This window comes from Aethalodelphis obliquidens, unplaced genomic scaffold (assembly GCF_003676395.1).
Source record: "Aethalodelphis obliquidens isolate GAN/ISIS:26980383/991018 unplaced genomic scaffold, ASM367639v1 scaffold47, whole genome shotgun sequence".
In the NCBI taxonomy this organism is placed as follows: Eukaryota; Metazoa; Chordata; class Mammalia; order Artiodactyla; family Delphinidae; genus Aethalodelphis; species Aethalodelphis obliquidens.
Genome location: NW_020837991.1, coordinates 502,271 through 521,648, shown reverse-complemented (window position 1 = coordinate 521,648; position 19,378 = coordinate 502,271). Strand labels below are relative to the sequence as shown.

At 43.2% G+C, this 19,378-nt stretch overlaps 1 protein-coding gene across 12 annotated transcripts in view; it reads right to left on the bottom strand.

Annotated features, from left to right (window-relative positions):
- HERC2 (HECT and RLD domain containing E3 ubiquitin protein ligase 2) overlaps window positions 1-19,378 on the bottom strand; it is a 232,145-nt gene that overhangs the window by 116,727 nt on the left and 96,040 nt on the right. For 9 of the 12 annotated variants that reach the window (XM_027082455.1, XM_027082463.1, XM_027082457.1 and 6 more), the window contains 14 exons: window positions 17,126-17,253; window positions 16,396-16,569; window positions 16,183-16,319; window positions 15,920-16,071; window positions 15,063-15,254; window positions 9,846-10,033; window positions 8,542-8,734; window positions 7,000-7,218; window positions 4,989-5,170; window positions 4,304-4,451; window positions 4,027-4,223; window positions 3,557-3,787; window positions 2,561-2,699; window positions 998-1,141 (listed from right to left, as the gene is read on the bottom strand). In XM_027082455.1, coding sequence (XP_026938256.1) covers window positions 998-1,141; window positions 2,561-2,699; window positions 3,557-3,787; window positions 4,027-4,223; window positions 4,304-4,451; window positions 4,989-5,170; window positions 7,000-7,218; window positions 8,542-8,734; window positions 9,846-10,033; window positions 15,063-15,254; window positions 15,920-16,071; window positions 16,183-16,319; window positions 16,396-16,569; window positions 17,126-17,253 — 2,424 coding nt within the window. The remainder of the gene's footprint in view (window positions 1-997; window positions 1,142-2,560; window positions 2,700-3,556; window positions 3,788-4,026; window positions 4,224-4,303; window positions 4,452-4,988; window positions 5,171-6,999; window positions 7,219-8,541; window positions 8,735-9,845; window positions 10,034-15,062; window positions 15,255-15,919; window positions 16,072-16,182; window positions 16,320-16,395; window positions 16,570-17,125; window positions 17,254-19,378) is intronic. The other 3 variants (XM_027082459.1, XM_027082462.1, XM_027082456.1) reach the window with 2 other exon arrangements.

The following is a 19,378-nucleotide window of genomic DNA, read 5'->3' as shown; positions in this document are numbered from 1 at the left end:
AGCCATCTGCGTCCATTTTCTATCCCCACCCTCACCCCAGAGAGTAAAAAAATCATAAACAAGGACTATCTTGTTCCCCATAATATTTAACACAATGTCTTTCAATAATAGGTAATCAAAAAATATTTCATAGCTTTGGTTTTTTTCTATTCAAAGTCATATGAACTCATTCCAGAAAGTTGAGGTAATACAGAAGAGTACACAGAAAATAAAGTCAGCTGAAATTCTACTGTCACTATTTTGGTAAGCAGATGAATCTACGGCAAATCTACAAACAGATATACATAGCAATGAGCTTTTTTGTTTATCATTTTCAAGTTTCCATGGCATTAACATATATATATATATCATCACTGTGAATGACGCCATGGTACTCCACTGCATGGGTACCCCACCTAATAATGGGCATTTAGGTGTCTCCAGTTTTCATCACAAAAACAACACCAACAAAAAAGCCATAATGAGCATCTGTAAACACGTATCTCCACGGCTTTTCATGTGATAAATCCCCACAGGATGACTTGCTAATCAATGGATATACAGATACAGATATGTGTGTGTATGCATTTTGAAGTCTAAGATTTCCTCAAATGCCCATTAAATGGTTGTACCAACTTAAATTCTCACTAGCAAAGTGTTAGAGCAGTGCCACTTTACGTGCATACGAACCACCTTAGGGCCTTGTAAAAAATGCAGATCCTGATTTCTTAGCTCTGGGGTGCGGCCTGAGAGTCCACATTTCTACATGTTCCTATGTGCCATCAATGCTACTGGTCCTTGGGCCGCACTTTAAATAGTGAGGCAGCAGAGCACTGTTCTCCCTCCCCCCCACCAAATCCCCTCAGGCTCTATCACTTTTCATCAGTTACTAGCCAGGTTGCACATCTTCCTTGTACATGTAGAAGCCATCTGTACCTCCCCTTTTATGTTCCTTGCCTGTTTCCTATTGGAGTATCTGCCTTTCTGACAGATTCAAAAGGGCTCCTTAAAAAGATACCTGTATGAGTAGCTGCAGCCTCCTGAACAGCTGGCTGAGACAAGATCTGTCTGAGCTGGTCCTGGTGGGAAAGCAGAGCACGGCCTGCCTTCAGAATGTACAGTTTTAGCTGCTGGCACCTCAGCAGGTCCAAGTCTACTTGTCCTGTGGGGGAAGAAAAAGGACTCAGCAGGAATGGAACACGCTGCTTGGGCTCTCCCCCTCAGCAGCTGTACAGCCTTGAGGAAGGCACTGCCCTGAGGGACTCAGCTGACCACGTCAAAGCCTGTCCATAACGTAGGACTTGCCTTTCCCAGTATTGTGGGTAAGCATCCTCTACCTCCCTCATGTCTTCTCCCTTTCCCGCTCCCCATGCATTACCTCGGGATGGGGCGAGTATTAGACGGTTTAACACAGTTAGAACCATGTTAGCTATTGCTAGTATAATCAAATATTTCCCAAATTGCTGAAATTTCAACCAGATACCTACATCACAAATAAAATACTTTCACCTTGTCTTCCCAAGAGGCCTATGAGACACTTTTGTCAGATACTCACAGCATACAGTTCTCTAACTCATCAAAACCATCGCACCCTACAGAATCTTATCTAAACAAATGACTGCAGTAATGTCCACGGGCGGACTGAGGAACAGACTAGGGAAGCCACCACAAGGATGGTAGGCAGACCACAAGGAGAGCTAGACTACAGTCACAGCAGCAGCGTTCCAAAGCAGGACATGCTGGAGGCCATGGAAGGCAGCATGGGGACGTGGGAATGTGGGATGGGAGGACACAGCAAGAGCCAGAGGTGCCACTGGGGCACCAAGCTCGAATACCTGGCAGACAGTTTTATTCACTGTGACAGGAAACGCTGGCTAAGGGACAAAGTTACTTGAATTGTTGACATGCTGTGGTTTACATGCACCTGGTCCTCTAGCCAGAGATGTGAACTGGAGATCCAGAGTTAAAGGTGTTTACCGTCATAAACGCTGCAGCAGCAATTACAGGAATGGGGGAAAATGGGTGAGAAAACTCAAGAAGAGTGGGCAGAAAGATCAAGAAGTTATGGATGAAACCACAAGGATTTCCAAGGTGCAAACAACAGTCAGGGAGAAGAACTCTCAAATAATATGTGAGGGGCAATGTAAGGAAAGTCCAGTGAGCAGTGGAAGAGGAATAGTTCCAGCACGAGTGGCCTTGGTCTTCGACGGGTGGCCAGCATCCAGACACCAAGCGAGGCAGGTCCAAACACACAGGCCCTGCTAGGTACGGTTGCAAAGAGGCCAGGGGGTAAATGGGGAGGGGGAAAGAACACAGATTCCTCTTCAAAAAGTGTGCACAGAATAACGCTGGCACCAGGAGGTAGGGAGGCCTGGGGTTCTTCAGGTGCCACCCCCGCCATGGCATCATTCTTTGCATCACACACTCTCATCTACACACCCACCGTCACTCAACCAGTGGCCATCCATCTGAACCCAAAGACTTCAGCAGTGACAGAACTTGCTCTGACAAAACAACAAACACTGTCCAAACAACACTAGTTAAGACTGTAGCTGTTTCATCATGAAGGGCATGTACTGACCTGCAAAACCCTGTTTAGGTGACTTCTTTATTTTGTGTTTTTCCAATCTGCTACCAGCAAGGTTCACCAGCTGAGCCCAGACCGAGAGCATGGGCTCTGTGAAGGGCAAGTTGGTGACGCTGAACGCCGCAGCAGGGAGCTGGAGAGGGAGCACAGAAACCTTCAAAGTGTGTCCAACGAGAAGGACAAATGAACGTTCTGAAAGTTATCATAACTATGCGTCTTAATTCTGAAGTAACAAACATGTTCATAAGTCTTTCTAGATCTGAAAATAATTTTAAAAAGACGACCCCAAAGGCAAGATAAAGGCTTACATATATAGTAAATATAACCTAAATTAATTTTTTCTTTACTGACTTGTTAAACAATGATTACATCATGGTGGTAGTTATTAACTTCTTAGATATTTTCTATACATTTCAAATTTTCTACAACATGCATATATTCTTATAATAATCAAAAACAGCATTTTATTGAAAGATATAGGCAAATTGCACTTGGGTTATATCAAAGTAATATAAATCACTCACTTTCCCTATGGATCCCTAATTCACAGATTTAAGACGACAGTAGCTGCTACATAAGTCGTGTCACTCAACATAGGCATTAAGCATTTTCAACGTGAAAAAAAGATCATTTTTTTTAAAGGAGTCATTTTTAGGTTTTTTTGAAAGTTGAGTCATTCAATAAAAAATAAATTTCATAAATTCACATTTTGAAATAAATAAAACTAACTTATACTTACACAGGACCCTCTAAATTGCTAATGCCCTTTCATGTCTTTTGAGGCTAAAATAAGACACATGAACTACTAATCTATATACAACCCTGTGAGACAGGCCCTGTTAATCAAAGGGAAAAAGATAGATGGTTTTCCTCAAGTTGGGTAGCTTCCTAGAAGGCCAACCTAAACTACAAGAATCAAGTTCTTCCCAGGTCTAGTATAAAAAACCCCTTTGCCTCATTACCTAGTAACCCAAACACAAGTTCACCTACTGGCTTCAGCTGATTCAGTGGGCAAACGCGACACGTCCGCATGTCGGAGAACTGCACGGTGATTTTGCCCTTCGGGGTGATGCGAGTCACGGTGCCTTCTCCAAACTCATCATGCATGACTTGTCCCCCTAGTCGCAACCGACCGTCAATGCCTCCAATCACAGCCAGGACTGCCATGAGGCCCCCCACCTCAGGGGTCTCAGAGTCAGGAAAGTAGTCCTCTAACAGAGCCTAATGCAGACAGACAGCAAGCTTGTAGACGAGAGCCCAGGGGCTGCCTGTCTCCTACACACTTGCAATTAAGCCAAATTCACTTTTATGTTAGTTTCCTCAATAACTTTTTCCAGTAAAAAATATTTTAAAATACATCCTTGAACAAAATACACAGCATTTAAAAAGGTAATTTGAAAGTTAAATCAGCATTCTACAGAGAAAAACTAGCAGCTGTGAAAAGGCAGTGCGGCACCCACCCCCTCTGCCGGCTTTCCCGCGCAGCCGGCGGTGACGGAGTGCAGCTGCGAGTTGATGTACTTGTTGATGAGTCCGTTCCACTGGCCCAGGGAGTGCAGGGTGCGGAGCAGCGCCACCACCTCCTCCGCCAACGTGCTGCTGTGTGTGGCAGTCAGGGAGGCCTGCGGCCGGGCCCTCCGCCTCCTCAGTGTGGATTCTGCAGGAAACACGCGAAGGAGGGCCTCATGACGCCCTGCTCGCTTACCCAGGACACCGGTAAGGGGGAGAGCTGCCCACCTCTGAGGAACGGGACATCTGAAGAGCAGGTGGTGAGCAAGCGCCCCAGGAAACCAAACAGCTTCTCCACAAGGCACTCCATGTCCCTTGCCCTTTCCGTCTTGTCCCACGACGGAAGTACTGCTTGCAGTAAATGTACAGCTAAGATCTGACAAGGGCAATTGAAAACAGCAAGCATTAAAGAAAGCCACTGTCTGACAGATTAGGAGGTTTTACTTTATTTTTTGTTCCTGTAACACAATTAATCATGTGAAAATTCTAATATTCATGATTCTACAGCAAGATAATTACATCCAAGTTGATTAGTGATATGGATTATCAGAGGTTAAAAAATAAGCTACATTACACATGCAGATATTCATTTAATTAAAAAATAATTCCTTTTAGTTTAATTCTTCTCAAGACAATTATACCACAACTCCCATGAAGCAATCAGAGCAGCTGGTAGGATTTATCACTTCACAGAAAAGCAAGTCAACTAAACTAAGGCTTAACAACTGAATCAATTTAAAATAATCAACTTCCTCAGCCTCTGAACTCTAGAAAATCTACTGTGTTAGTTCCAGTTCTTTTCTGCCCTCAGGCACCTAAGGACGGACGACGGCCAGCTCAATGCCACCTCTGATGGGGCTCCCACAGTCCCAAAACTCACGCTAAGCGGGGATCAGTCTGGCAGCACAGTTACCTGCCGCTGCAGCGAGGCGGCGGTGAAAGGCGCGTGTCCCTCCACGACCTTCGTGAGCAGCGCGATCCAGGACGGGGAGCTGAGGGCGGCACACATGTGCGGTGTGAGGGCGATGCTGCGCACGAAGCCCAGGGTGCACCAGCTCCTGTGCTGCTCCCGGCTCACCAGCCTGCTGGGGGAGGCTGCCAGAGCAAGACAGACCAGCTTGGTACCCCATTTCCAGAAATAAATGCCCAGTCCAACTTTTAACTTACCTACATCACATTACTTTCAATAATAAGCTCCTTTCCAAATATATTACAGTTTCAATTATTCTAAGTGAGAGCAACAGGAGGACCTGCGACTTGGCTCAAGGAACATTGTAGATTTTAAAAATCTCTAAGGTACACAGAGCAACTCAAACTCGCTAAGGAATTTCATCTACTTACTGTCTCTAAGCAGTAGGAAAACAATTCACAATTCAATAGCAGTTATCTGTGGGAGGACATCTGGTATAGGTTGTAAATTTCACATGTTTTAAATATCCCCCAGGAGCTTGTTTATATTTGATCTGCATCATAAATTTCCAATCCAAGTTTAAGAAGGCTAGGATAGTAGAATGAGAATAAGAGGTTTTCACAGGGTTTAGTTTACCCGGCTTGACTCTGCCGAGAGCATGACCCTATCTGCTTCTCCCGGGGTCTCCACTAGCGGACACCTGGGGCTTCCGAGCCCTCCTGGCTGGCAGAGGCCCTGAGGTGGGGTCACGCCACGTGACCTGCTCAGATCCTGGACCAGCTTCCCTTCCCCAACTCCCACGGACCAGCCGTCCTATTCTCCAGGCCTCCAGGCCTCCAGGGACACCACCCTTCAGACATGCTCTCTCCCATACTCAGTCACACCCACACACATGCACAGGCACTCGCCCCCCAGCATGTCTCAGGTACGCACTCTCACGGCCACTCACACTCACTCACACATACCCAGTTACACAGATCCACATCCACACTCAGTCTCACTCAAACTCACACTCACATGTACACACACACGTTTGCTCCACTCACTTCCTCAACTTCTCCCCCACTTACACATACTCACATTCACATACTCAGAACACTTTTGTAGGCTGAATTGTATCCCCCAAAATTCATATTCACCCAGAACCTCAGACGTGACCTTATTTGGAAATAAACTCTTCACAGATGTAAGTAAGGTAAGGATTGAGATGACATTATACTGCATTAGGGTGAACCCCAAATCCAATGAAAGCCCTTACAAGAGGCAGAAAAGAACAGAGGAGGCATCCAAGTGAAGATGAGACAGAAACTGGAACGATGTGGCCACAAGCCAAGGAACACTGGAGCTACCAAAGCTCAAAGAGAAAACGAGGGGCCCTCCCCTGGAGTGTTGGGAGGGGGCACAGGCCTGACGGCACCTTGATTTTGGACTTCTGGTATCCAGGATTTTGAGAGAATGAAGTTGTTGCTTTAACCCACTGTGAAGGGTTGAACTGTGTTCAGTCCTACTATCTCAGAATGGGACCTTATTTGGAAACAGGGCCATGGCAGATGTGACTGGTTTAGATGAGGTTAAACTAGATTAGGGTGCGTCCTTAATCCAACGTAACTGATGTCCTTATAAAAAGGGGAAATTTGGAGACAGACACACACAGGGAGAATGCCATGTGAAAACGAGGGCAGAGATCTACAAGCCAAGCAATGCCAAAGATTGCCAGCAAACCGTCAGAAATTAGGGGAGAGCCTGGAACAGATCCTTCCTGCCCTCACAGTCCTCAGGAGGAATTTGCCCGGCTGACACCTTGATCTTGAACTTCTAGCCTCCAGAACTGTGAAGAAATAAATTCTGTTACTGAGGCTGCCAGACTGTGGTACTTTGATGTGGCAGCTCAAGCAAACTAATACACCACGTCTGTGGTAACTCGTTACAGCAGCAGCCCTATGACGCTGACACACCCACACACCCCCAACATGCACACACACACACACACACACATGACAAATCCACAGCCCACTTCTGACTCTGTGGTCCACAACTGTCCACTGCATACATGTCTTGTCTGTCGTTCCACTCTCCACCAACATTCGCAGCAGCCCACACAGAGTCTTGACGGCTTCGCTCTGCATAACTTCAGCATGGACTCCAGCAGAAAGACAAAGAGTCTGCAGTAAATTAACAGTGCTGGTAAGCATCACTGCAGTGGGGTGAATGTTCCTTTCAATTTGTTCAGCTTCTGAAAAAAAGAATCAAAATAAGGAACTATACTCCCAAATAAACTGGAAAATGTCCCTGCATGTAACTTAAGGGATTTAGTATCACATTCTTCTTTTCTTACTGTGGAAAGGGAAGCAGCTCTTTGCAATTAAAGACGGAATTCAGGATGCACAAGGGCTCACCCTAATCAGCTCTGGCCCCACCTTACTCAAAGGAAACAAGCCTTTTAAATTACAGTTAAATTTTTTAAAGCAATCTCAGCATACAGCTCAGAAGCACTAAAATGATTTCAAGGATCCAACTTATCAAATGTCAAAAGCCGGCTGCTGATGAGTTGGCTATGCCCCGACGAAGATGAGGTGGCCACCTCCAAGGAGGCGGAGCCTGGTGCTCACATGTCCAGGCCATCGGCCTCTGGATGAGGAAGACACAACTGGGCCACCTCTCTGTCACTTGGCCTGCCCTGCTCAGGGCCCAACTTCACCAGCGAAGCCCCTAGGCAGAGAGCTGGGAGGAGGGACACCTGGCCTGGACACTGTCAGATACAGTGGTAACAAACCAGCACCAACTATCTAGGCAGGGCCACACAGCTTCCCGCACACTACTCCTAACATGCCCAAGACAGGGGTCATCCATTTATATCTGACATGCATGGAGCAGCCTGCACATGCGATGGGCACAGAACACAGCCTCTGCCACCTTCCACGCCACCCCTTCTCTAGTGAGCTCAGCCTCTTGGGTCTCCTCTCCTAACCATAAGAGTGACCTTGGGAGCCTGCCATGCTATGCATACAGCAGACACCTGAGCCCCAAGAATCAGTGCCAGCCTCCTAGACAGTCTCGCCAAGATCGGCATCCCGGGGTCTTTCAGATGCATCTCAAAAAGTGTCATGGAGCCCTCCTCCCACAGCCTTACCTCTCCTTACAGGGTTAACTTTCTGAGGTCACTCTAAGTTCTCACCCTCACTTTCTCTAAGGCAGTAAAGTACTGACTAACTCCACATCATGTGCCACATTCTGAGGGAAGGGCCTCGGGAGGGGAAAGTGAAAGAAGGAAGAACACATGCTCAGGGCACAGTGGGGCAATGCCCTCAACTCCAGGAACAGGCTCAGGGACACCAGGAGGCCCACCAGGGGAGAGGACACAGCAAGCCCCCCACTGCCTCACCCCGCCGCCCCCCACTGTCTCCGAGGCAAAATGGGGAGTCAAGTCCCTCAGAAATCACCCGGGGCCTGTCAACTAGACCTTCCGGGAAAGCCTGACCTACAGAGCACCTCTCTCACTCCCAGATGAAAGGACGGGCAGCCAACACACAGCTTGCCAGGTCCCCCGGGCACCCACCGGAGTCGTCCTCCGTGTCCGAGTCGTCTGCCGAGGGCTGCGTAGAGGCCGGAAGCTCCGCCAACTTCAGGTCGTACTTCCCCTCCTTCCCCATCCTGTAAGAGTTGGTGCTGCCTGTGTCCCACTGGACCCTGATCCAGCCATCCTCTCCAAGTTCACCAATCACGCGGCCGAGGCCAGGAGGAGGTCCGTCCTGAGGAAGCCAAAGCAGAGACGGGTTAAAGGTGTGCGGGCCTGTCTGTCACAGGAACACTGCCTGTGAAGGTGGCTGCAGCAATGGACACAGCCCCCGAGTCCACAGGGGGCTCCAAACCCACCTACATGCCCAGCTCACATCATCACTGTAAAGTGAACACCAGCACGAACCTGCTCGCACGCCTTTACCAAAGAGGTGAGCGGGGAAAGCACCACCTCAATTAGCATGCTCTCTAAGCCAGTGCAGAGACCAGACTTCCCAGCCTGGTCCTGCCACCCTGCTCCTTGGCCCCTCAACCCCTCCTGGGGCTTCACAAGGTCAGGAACCTCCAACAAGCACTAGTATCTCCTCGTTGCCTCTCGTTCTTCAGTTTTCCCCCAGATCTTAGAGTGAACCTCTACCTCTCATTTCTATGAGGAGAAGCTGTTTTTAGGATGCTGCTAGCTGTTCCAGTCACTCTGATCTCTGAGATGATTCTCAGGAGGCATGTGCTTAAGAGTGAGGCTGAGAAAACCTGGACATGACAAGAACGCTCCACGTCACAGAAGGGTGAGCGCTGTCCTCAGCTAGTGGCTCCAAAACCGGCGCAGAGCCCAGCCCCCGACCTCTACTTGGGGTGACCTGACAGAGACACAGGAGCAAAGTGCTGGGGGAGAAGTGGAAAGATGGGCACCACCCAAGCAGGTGCTTGTAGCCACTGGGTCAGCACGCCTTACCGGCACACGGCCATGAGCTCACAGAGGCAGTGTCAGAGCTTTTCCTACATGATTATTCAGGTGAGGATTACCCTCTCCTGCCCCCTCTCACACTTGTTCTGGGCTGCACCTCAAGTCGCGCCTACGCCAGGAGTTTCCTGAAAAGAGTCTCCACTCCTCATAGACTTGATCCTGTTCAAGGGCCCTAAAGCAGGCCGCCGCTACTCTCTACTGGTTTTGAGATTCTATTCACCTGCCCGGAAATCAACAACTACATCACCTGTCAATCACACATGTCCTTGAATGAGATAGGTATTTATTCCAGTTTCCACCTACTCACAGCATGCAAGTCAGGATGTGCAGAAGGTGACTAACGTATATGGCTAATGTGTTTAAGTCAAATCTCTAAGTACCTGATCACCCCATTTCCAGTCCACGCCTCTCATGACCCTGGTTCCAATCTTCATCATGGCGGCCAGCTCTGGCCCTGAAACTGGGAGCTGTACCGGGGCTGTTTCTTTCCGTGTCTCTTCCAAAACTGTGGCAGAAGCTCCTCGGGCGGAAGAGTTCATATCTTCTTCAACATTATCACAACTAGGGCCTATCAGAGCATCAAAAACAGCAGATGAGCCAATAAGTAGTTACAATTTCCTAATCTTGATATATGTTTTTTTTTAACTATTACATATTAATGAAGATAATAATTTTAAAGAATCCGCAGTATATTTTTCTACCTATACAACAGATACCATGAAAAATTTACTGATGAGAACTAAAATTTTTAAAAAGGTTAAGTGGAGGACAAAATATATAAATATGTATCAGAAGATGTAAAAGATATAAAAATTCTCAGGAAAGACATTTACTCTATTTCTAGGAGTTATGCCCCACTCCGAAAAACAAAATGATTTTAAGTTATTAGAGAGACATTCATCACTCATATTTTTATTAGAATAGAAAAACAAAAAATAACCACCTAAATGTTTAACCGTGTGAGAAATTAACAAACTTTAATTATGGTACTGTAAAGAAAAGAGCTGACAGAGCAGGCCTGATACTGCTGTCCCTAGACAGCCTGTTTGCAAGTCAGCCATCAGCTGGCCTCTGGGAACCTGGATTTCGTGAGGGCTCCCACCATCCCCTCACTGCCAAGAATGCATCCCTGTGCCTAAACTGTTTGCACAAACAACATGGTCTCTGCTGAAACCTGCTTCCTTCTGGGGGGCCTGAAACTTACTCAAGTGCCAGGCAGAGATGCCTGCATGACCTGCCCCAGTGAAAGCACAGGGCACGAGTCTCCACACTTTGCATGTGAAGACAACACTTCACATGTGTGGTCACAACTCTTTGCTGGGGGAACTAAGTGCACCCTGTGGGTCTCCACTGGGAGAGGACTTGTGTCTAGTTTCTCCCAGACTTTGCCCATATGCCATCATTGATTTTGCTTTCTATTCTTTCACTGTAATAAACTTTAGCCCTAAGTATGACTATATCTAGAGTATTGTGAGGCCTGCTAGCAAATCATTAAAACTGGGGGTGGTCTTGGGGACCCTGACACAGGGATGACAGCAATGGGATTCTCTAGAACAACGCTGAGTCACTGAGATATTGCAAAAGCATTGTTCGGTACAAGGAAGAATGAAGGGATGGGACATGATGAATATTTGGTCCCTGGTGGCCATGGAACCACCCATAGTATAAAACAGAAGCTGACCTGTCAGCTGTGAGAAATAAAATTTACCAATGTATTTGAAAACAGTAAATTCAACCCCAGCAGCCAGCTTGCTTGGACTGAGGGAGGGGAAAGCACATCCCTGGTAACCCTGTGGTCTTTGTTCTGTCTCCACGTAAGAGGAAAAGTGCCCCAAACATTCCCAAAAATGGGCTTGGGTCGGTTAAAAATGTAAAGTTTGTGTTCCACTCTCCTCCAAGAGGGAGAAAAAAAGGTTATTCAATTCCCAGGTCTGGAGTAAAAGCTTTAGATAAACTGGAGGGAAAATAGTCTTTTCTTCAGCCTGGCAGTGCCTCTGTGAGGCCCCAGAAGGGGCAGGGGCTGCATTCCATCTGGGATCTCCCCTGGCAGCTGTAATGTTAACCCTCTAAATGCTGAATTTGCTGCTGTTTTACATTTTGCAATAAGAAAAAAAGGAGAATCTTTCTTTAAGTGGCTTTGTATTTTGTGGCTATTGTATGTAGAAGTACACATAAAAATTAATATAAAACATATGCTTATCATTTCTTGTATGAAAGAGAAATCACCTTGATCAGAGAAAGCAACAAAGATAGATATGTATTCATTGGACACAACTCCCTGGCTTTTTGCAGCCAGTAGTCAGATTGGAATTTAAACTCTTGAGTACTGTTAACAGAGGAAGCCCCCATAATTAATGATTTGTGCTATGATTTTTACCTACTGGAGTCTCTGGAAAAAAGGGAAACAACAGAAAAAGAAAGGCAATTTCTAGATGGAAATACACTTTCAAGATTTTTAAAAACAATTTTTAGTTGCTAATGAGGTCTGCAGAAATCAGATGTTGACTGACAGTATGGTGCATATTTCTGAATGGGTCGTGTGGGCACAAAGACTGACAAAATCAAAGAGCTTAGGAAAGCCTTGCTCTTTCATTTGGACTTGGAATACTGGCCCTGTAGTATCTCAAAATTTCAGGCAAAGAACAACATTATAAACCAATCAGATCTAACAGACATGTAGAGACATTCTACACAAAAAGAGCAGAAGACACACTCTTCTCAAGGACAAAGAGAACAACACCCTCCAGGAGAAGCAGTATGTTAGGCCACAACACAAGTCTCAATAAATTGAAATAGGGGCTTCCCTGGTGGCGCAGTGGCTGAGAGTCCGCCTGCCGATGCAGGGGACACGGGTTCGTGCCCCGGTCCGGGAAGTTCCCACATGCCGCGGAGCGGTTGGGCCCGTGAGCCATGGCTGCTGAGCCTGCGCGTCCAGAGCCTGTGCTCCGCAACAGGGGAGGCCACAACAGTGAGAGGCCCGCGTACCGCAAAAAGAAAAAAGAAAGAAAAAAAATAATAAATTGAAATAAGTAAAATCATATAAATTATCTTCTCAGACCACAATGGAATGAAACTAGGAATTAACAACAGAAGGAAAACTGGAAAATTCACAAATATGTGGAAATTAAATAACACACACTTAAACAACCAGTCAAAGAAACAAAAATCACAAGAGAAATTAATACTTTGAGACAAATGAAAACAAAAACACAACATACCAAAGCTTATGAGATGCAGCAAAATCAGTCCTAAGGGGGAAATTTAAATCTATAAATGCACACAGTAAAAAAAGAAGATCTCAAATCAATAACTTAACTACACCTGGAGGAATTGGAAAAACAAGAACAAAGTAAACCCAAAGTTAGAAAGAAGGAAATAATAAAGATTAGAGCAGAGATAAATAGAAAATAGAAAAACAACAGAATCAACAAAACCAAAAGTTGTTTTTTTGAAAAATGTCATCAATAAAATTGACAAACTTTTAGGTAGATTAACTGAAAAAAAAAAAAGAGAGAAGATGCAAATCACTAAAACCAGAAAGAAAAAGTGGGGACATTGCTACTGATCCTATAGAAATAAAGAGAATTATGACCACACTGTGAACAACTGTACACCAATAAATTAGCTAACCTAGATGAAATTCCTAAAAACATAGAAATTACCTGCCTCAAGAACAAATAGAAAATGTGAACAGACCTAAAACAAGTGAAGAGTTGAATCAGTAACCAAAAAACTCTCAACAACAACAAAAACCCAGGGCAAGATGGCTTAACTGGTGAATTCTACCAAACATTTAAAAAAGAACTAACACCAATTCTCTAACCCTTTCAAAGACAGAATAGGAGGAAACTACTTCCTAACTCACTCTATGAGTTACCAGCATTACCCTGATAACAATAAAACTATAAAATACTGCTCAAAGAAACGAAAGAAGACCTAAATAAATATAAAGCTATCTCATATTTATGGAATGAAAGACTTAATATTGTGAAGATGGCAGTACTCCCCAACAGGATCTACAGATTCAATACAATCCCTACAAAACCCCAATGGCCTTTTTTGCAGACATGGGAAAGCCAGACCTGAAAGTCATATGGAAATGCAAGGGACCCAAAGTAATCTTGAGAAAGAAAAACAAAGTTGAAGGACTTATCGATTTCAAAACTTACCACAAAGCTACAGTGTTCAAAACAGTGCGGGACTGGTGTAATGACAGACACAGAGACCAACAGAGCAGAACTGAGGGTCTAGAAACAAACTTAAGTATCTATAGTCAAATGATTTTTGACAAGGGTGCTAAGAACTTGAGAAAAGAAGAGTCTTTCCAACAGATGATACTGGAACAACTGGATAACCAAAAGAAATAAAGTGAACCCTTACCCCACACCATATTAAGAAACTACCTTAAAATGGATCAAAGATCTAAATATAAGACTTAAGGAAGAAAACATAATGGGTAATCCTCTTGACCTTGGATTTGGCAATGATTTCTTAAACATGAAATCAAAAGCACAAGCAACAAAAGAATAACAGATAAATTAGACTTAATCAAATTTTAAAATTTCTGGGCACCAAAGAAAAACAAAACCCAGACTGGGAAAAAAATGTCTTCAAATCCCATAACTGATAACAATCTAGTATCCAGAATATGTAAAGGACCCAGACAACTCAAAACACAAACAACCCAATTGTAAAATGGGCAAAGGACGTGAACAGACGTTTCTCCTAGATATACAAGCACAGGTAAAGAGGCTCAACATCATTCAACATTAGTGAAGTGTAAAACAAACCACAATAAAATACCACTTCACGCCAAGTAGGGTAGCCTTAATTCAAAAAAAAAAAAAAAAAAAAAAAAACCAGAAAATAACTGGTGTTGGCAAGGACATGGAGAAACTGAAACTCCTGGCCCATTGCTGGTGGGAATGTAAAATGGTATAGTGCTATGGAATAGTTTGACAGTTCCTGAGCAAGCTGAACACAGGATTACCATATGACCCTGCAATTCCACTCCTAAGTATATGACAAAAGGACTGGTAATAGGTGTGCAAACAAAAACTTGTACACAAATGTTCCTAGCAGCACCACTCACCATGGCCAAAAGGCAGATACAAGCCAATGTCCATCAATGGATGAATGGATAAATAAAACACAGTATATTCATATAACAGTTTTCAGCCATAGAAAGAAATGAAGTACTGATACATGCTAAATGAAATAAGCCAGATAGAAAAGGCTAAAATTGTATGCTTTCATTTGTATGAAATATCCAGAAGGAGCAAGTCCATAGAGACAGAAAGCAGACTTGTTGTTGCCAACAGCTGGGGGAGTGGGAATTCAGGAGTCACTGCTAAATGGATATGGGTTTGCGTTTGGGGTGATGAAAAGTTATGGAACTAGATAGTATTAAGGCTTGCACAACACTGTGGATGTGCTTACTGATGACAATGACTTATAAACTTAAAAGTACTTAGAATAGTAAATTTTATGTTATTTGTATTTTACCACAATAAAAAAAAAAGTTTATAAAAAGAGAGAGAGAGATCAAGGCAAAACCGTGGCATTTTCACAAAGGACTTAGGGCGATGCCGACCCACCGATGAGCCGAAGTGCTGTCTGTGTGAGAGCGAGCATGCCGGAGTTCAGCAGGAGGCTCAGGTTGTGGGCACCGTGCTGCAGGGTGAGCGTGCTGAGCATTACCAGGAGAAAGCGTGCTTGTGGGGTTGTCCCCAGGCTGGGTCCCGACGGGTTCTCATTTGTGATGGTTTGCAGGGGGACAGGCTGGATACCTAAAAAGCATTGGCACCTACATAAACTTCTTGTGCGTGGATACAAGAACATACACGATGAAGAAAGCATTAACAATTTTTTTTATAAGTCTGTCTTTTTCATCAGATATCCATAGAGTGTGGACATCGGGCAGCTCTGTATTGCTTTGCAATAATCATACCACCATCACTCCACATACAGCTATCTTCATCTGTCTACAAAACGTATCACACTGCTCTTCTAAATATCCCTGGTGGCTTACTCATTTCATGTCAAATGTAAGAGAGATATTTCACTTCTCTTCCACAAAACCAATCCTACCACTTCTTTGTAGATGCTCAAACTGTCCAGGAAATTATGTATTAATATAGGATACACATTCTAGGATAGATTGTGTAAGTGATACACATGAAAATGTTAAAATGCAAAAGCTTTATATTAGGATACTACAAGATTGTATCTTCTGCCAAATTTTGAAAGTTTTGTTTAGAATTTGAGAAAACTTAAAGCAGCTTAGATTATCATTCTAATGCACAAAGTTATTAAAGTCTTCAAAGCAATAATAAGAATTTGCAAGTTTCCAGAATATATAATAAAGAGCCAAACTATGAAATAATGCTGATGTGATCATTGACATCAACAGCAATTTTAATACAGCCTTTTAACTGTCAGATTTTTAACTCACCAAGTTCTTTAAACTTGTTATTTGCATCCATCAAAACATTTCGAATATTCTGAACAGCCCAAGCATACAGCTTGCCAAAAGTTACTTCAAGCAGCATCCGATTAAAAGGTGGGATCAAATCAACATCCTTTAAACAATCAGTAAGGGGTTCCCTTTCAAACAAAGATGAAGAATTTTACTCAGAATACTGCCAGGCTTCAATAAAACAATGCTTTGTTGTCACAGCTTCCCTTAATTAAGAAAAAAATATTATAAAGTCTTACCCTATATCAATTCCCTCTGGAATAAGTCTTTGCCATCCACAGAACATAGCATACTGCACAGACGGAAGTAAGAAATTTTTGGCTGCCAGTTTTAAAATTGTATCTATCCCTTCCAGGCGAACCTCTGCTCTCTCCAACTGCAAAACATCAATGCATACCGTTAAGTGTTTATGTATTATCCAATACAGAGAAGAATGTTCTTAGCAAATTTACCTGTTTTAGTAGGCACTTTCTCATTTTTTCCACATCCACTGGCTCTTCTTTAAGGGCAAATTCAGCAATAGTACTGAGGAGTGCAGACTGAGGATACAGACCCTGAACATTCTGCTTCAACCATTTGTATTTGTGAACACCTGTAACTGTACTCAACAGTGGCTGCCATTTATCCTGACAAAGGAAAACCATTTTCACCATTAGTTAACCCTATTCATATTAACATGTGCTCTAAAACAATTACTTGAAGAAAATATAAATAAATGCCACTAGGTTTAAATTGGTAAAATATTTTAAATTTAGTAATTAATTTATGATAAAAACGACTACATCATAAATAGGCTTATAAGTGAATTTATAATCTGTATGCTTACATACTTTGGAATCAGCTAACCTGACATGCAAAGTTAAATTATCATCCATATTAATAGCTTCTGGAACAAAGGATACATTCAATGAATGAGTGAATAAATGAATGAAGAAAATGGTGAACAAATAATGATACAATATACTAATAAAGGTAAAAGGAAACACTTCTCCAGCTATCAATTTGACCAGGGCACCATAAGTCAAGTGCATTAAGCATCACTGGGGCACAGTTACTCATACTTTTAATAACCACCAAACTCTCTACTGTATATTCAAAAACAAAGCGACAATACTTGTGGATTCCCTTGCAGTATGTTGTGCTTCTACACAGCCAGTCTTAGAACCACACAAAATACTTCACCTTGGGTGATTTAACTGTAATGGGTCTTTTGTCCACATTTATAGGACTGTGAGGCAAGATGCAAGCTTCTTCACTCTCTCCGTTTCCAATTTTTTCTTCATCATCAGTAGAGTCTGGCTTCTTAGGAACTATGTTTAAAAACATCATTCATTATAACAATCATTAAATATGATTTTAAATTAAGAAATGTTTAAATTTGCATGAAGGTAAAGGATATATTTTATTCACAGAAACACATAAATATCATTGTCAAGTGCTCAAATTACAAAAGTAAAAACTATCATAATTATTCTCACATGACATCTAGTAATAACACTTTGCCACTCCATGTCAGGGATAGAAAGACAGTGACAGTGTTACGATGGAGGGAAGCCCTAAAGAAGGGGAAGCCCAGGGGTTGGCAAACTTTTTCATAAAGGGCCAGACAGTGAATATTTTAGCCTTTGCAAGCTATTTCAGTGTACTGCAAATACTCTACTGTTGCAGCATGAAAACTGGCAAACTTTATTTATGAATGCTGTCATTTAAACTTCATGTAATCTTCACGAATCATAGTCTTCTTTTGAGTTTTTAAAAAATAATTTAAAAATGCAAAACCCAGCCTTAGCTCATGGGCGATACATAGCAAGTGGTAGGCTGCATTTGTCCCCAGACCCTAGTTTGCCCACCCTGGACTAGTGCATTGGTTCTGTCACCAGTGTGCAACTGAATCAATTAGATGCCTCTGACTACGTTAGTCTTTTTAATCAGAGAAATTTCTATTGAATTTGCAATGTGATATGTGGTGTTGCTTCCGTACTTTTGGTCCTCTTCAAGGTTTTCAGTCTCATTCTTCTCAATATATAATATAAATAACCAGCAACACAATAATAAACATAGGCAATAAAACATTAACACAGCAGGTCTGGGCTGCTCAAACCCTGCAAATTCCCAAAGAAAGGCCTGTCCCGTCAGCACTGGCTCTTCACCAGTTCCTGCGAACGGAGCTCTGAAACCTTGGTATGTTCTGCCTGAGAAGAGTGTGTCTGAGGCACAGGACCACCTTTACAGGTGTAACCAGACAGCTTGTGACTTACGGCAACTGCCTGTGTCTACTCTGGATGGAGTCTGGGCAGCTGAGAGCAATCACGCAGGCCCCACATGGCCATGTGACTGACTCCCAACAACAACCCTGGACACCAAGGTTCAGGTGAGCATCCCTGACTGACAGTCCTTCACACATGTCACATGTCACAGCTGAGAGAACCAAGCACGACCCTGTGTGATTCACTGGAGGGAACACTGGAAGCCTGGACCCGGTTTCCTTTGGAATTCCCTCCATGCACCTCTCCTTTTGCTAATTTTTATCTGTACCCTTTCACAGTAGTAACTAAGAGTATAATAGTTCTTCTGAGTCCTGTGGAGCCCTACCAGTAAATCATCAAACTTAGCACAGCACCAGCAATATTAATTATTTCTATGTTACAATTAAGTATATAAACCCACAACATCAAGAAATTTTAAGCGGTGACAGTGTGAGCTCAGAGACCAGGGAGGCAATGGCCACACGGGGATGGGGCCACCCTCCCTCACACTGAGATGGCAGTCTCTGAGTTTCCTGGCTACCTGGGTTAAAGGGATCTCAGAAGTGTTCCTGCCATATCTCCTGATTCAGAGCATCTCCAGGATCCAGATAAGCTGTGGTTTAAGCTCAGGAACAATCAATTCAGGATGGCGTCTACAATAAGTTAGTCTTTCATGGCATTGTTTGTAATGTCCATCTAAAACTCAGTAATTAATATTGCTTAATAAGCTAATCTGGGAATAAATCAATATAATTCATAAGAATATAATCAGATATTTTGGTAGACTTGCTTATAACCACAAGTGACCAAATTAGAAAGTATGTATTTTCACTCAAAGTTTGGTTAATACAAAAACTCTTTTCCATATCGCTACACAGTTGCTTCCTGAAAATATCAGTAACTCTTTTGTTTCCTTTTATAACAATCTTCCATGTTTCAGAATACTCAATATTGCCAAAGAAAAACATTTCTTCACAAGAATGGCAAGATTTACTGAAAGATTAAACGTTCCCATATATCTCATTACCAGGACAAGTGATTAAAAAAACACTTCCTTTTCCCCATCAATTTAATAAAGTTTACAGTATTTTCAGCATCAATTTACTAGTTACCAAATGATAACACACTCAATCCCAAAGTTGCATCATCATCTGATATCTTGGAAAAATAAGCAGGATTTGCACACTTA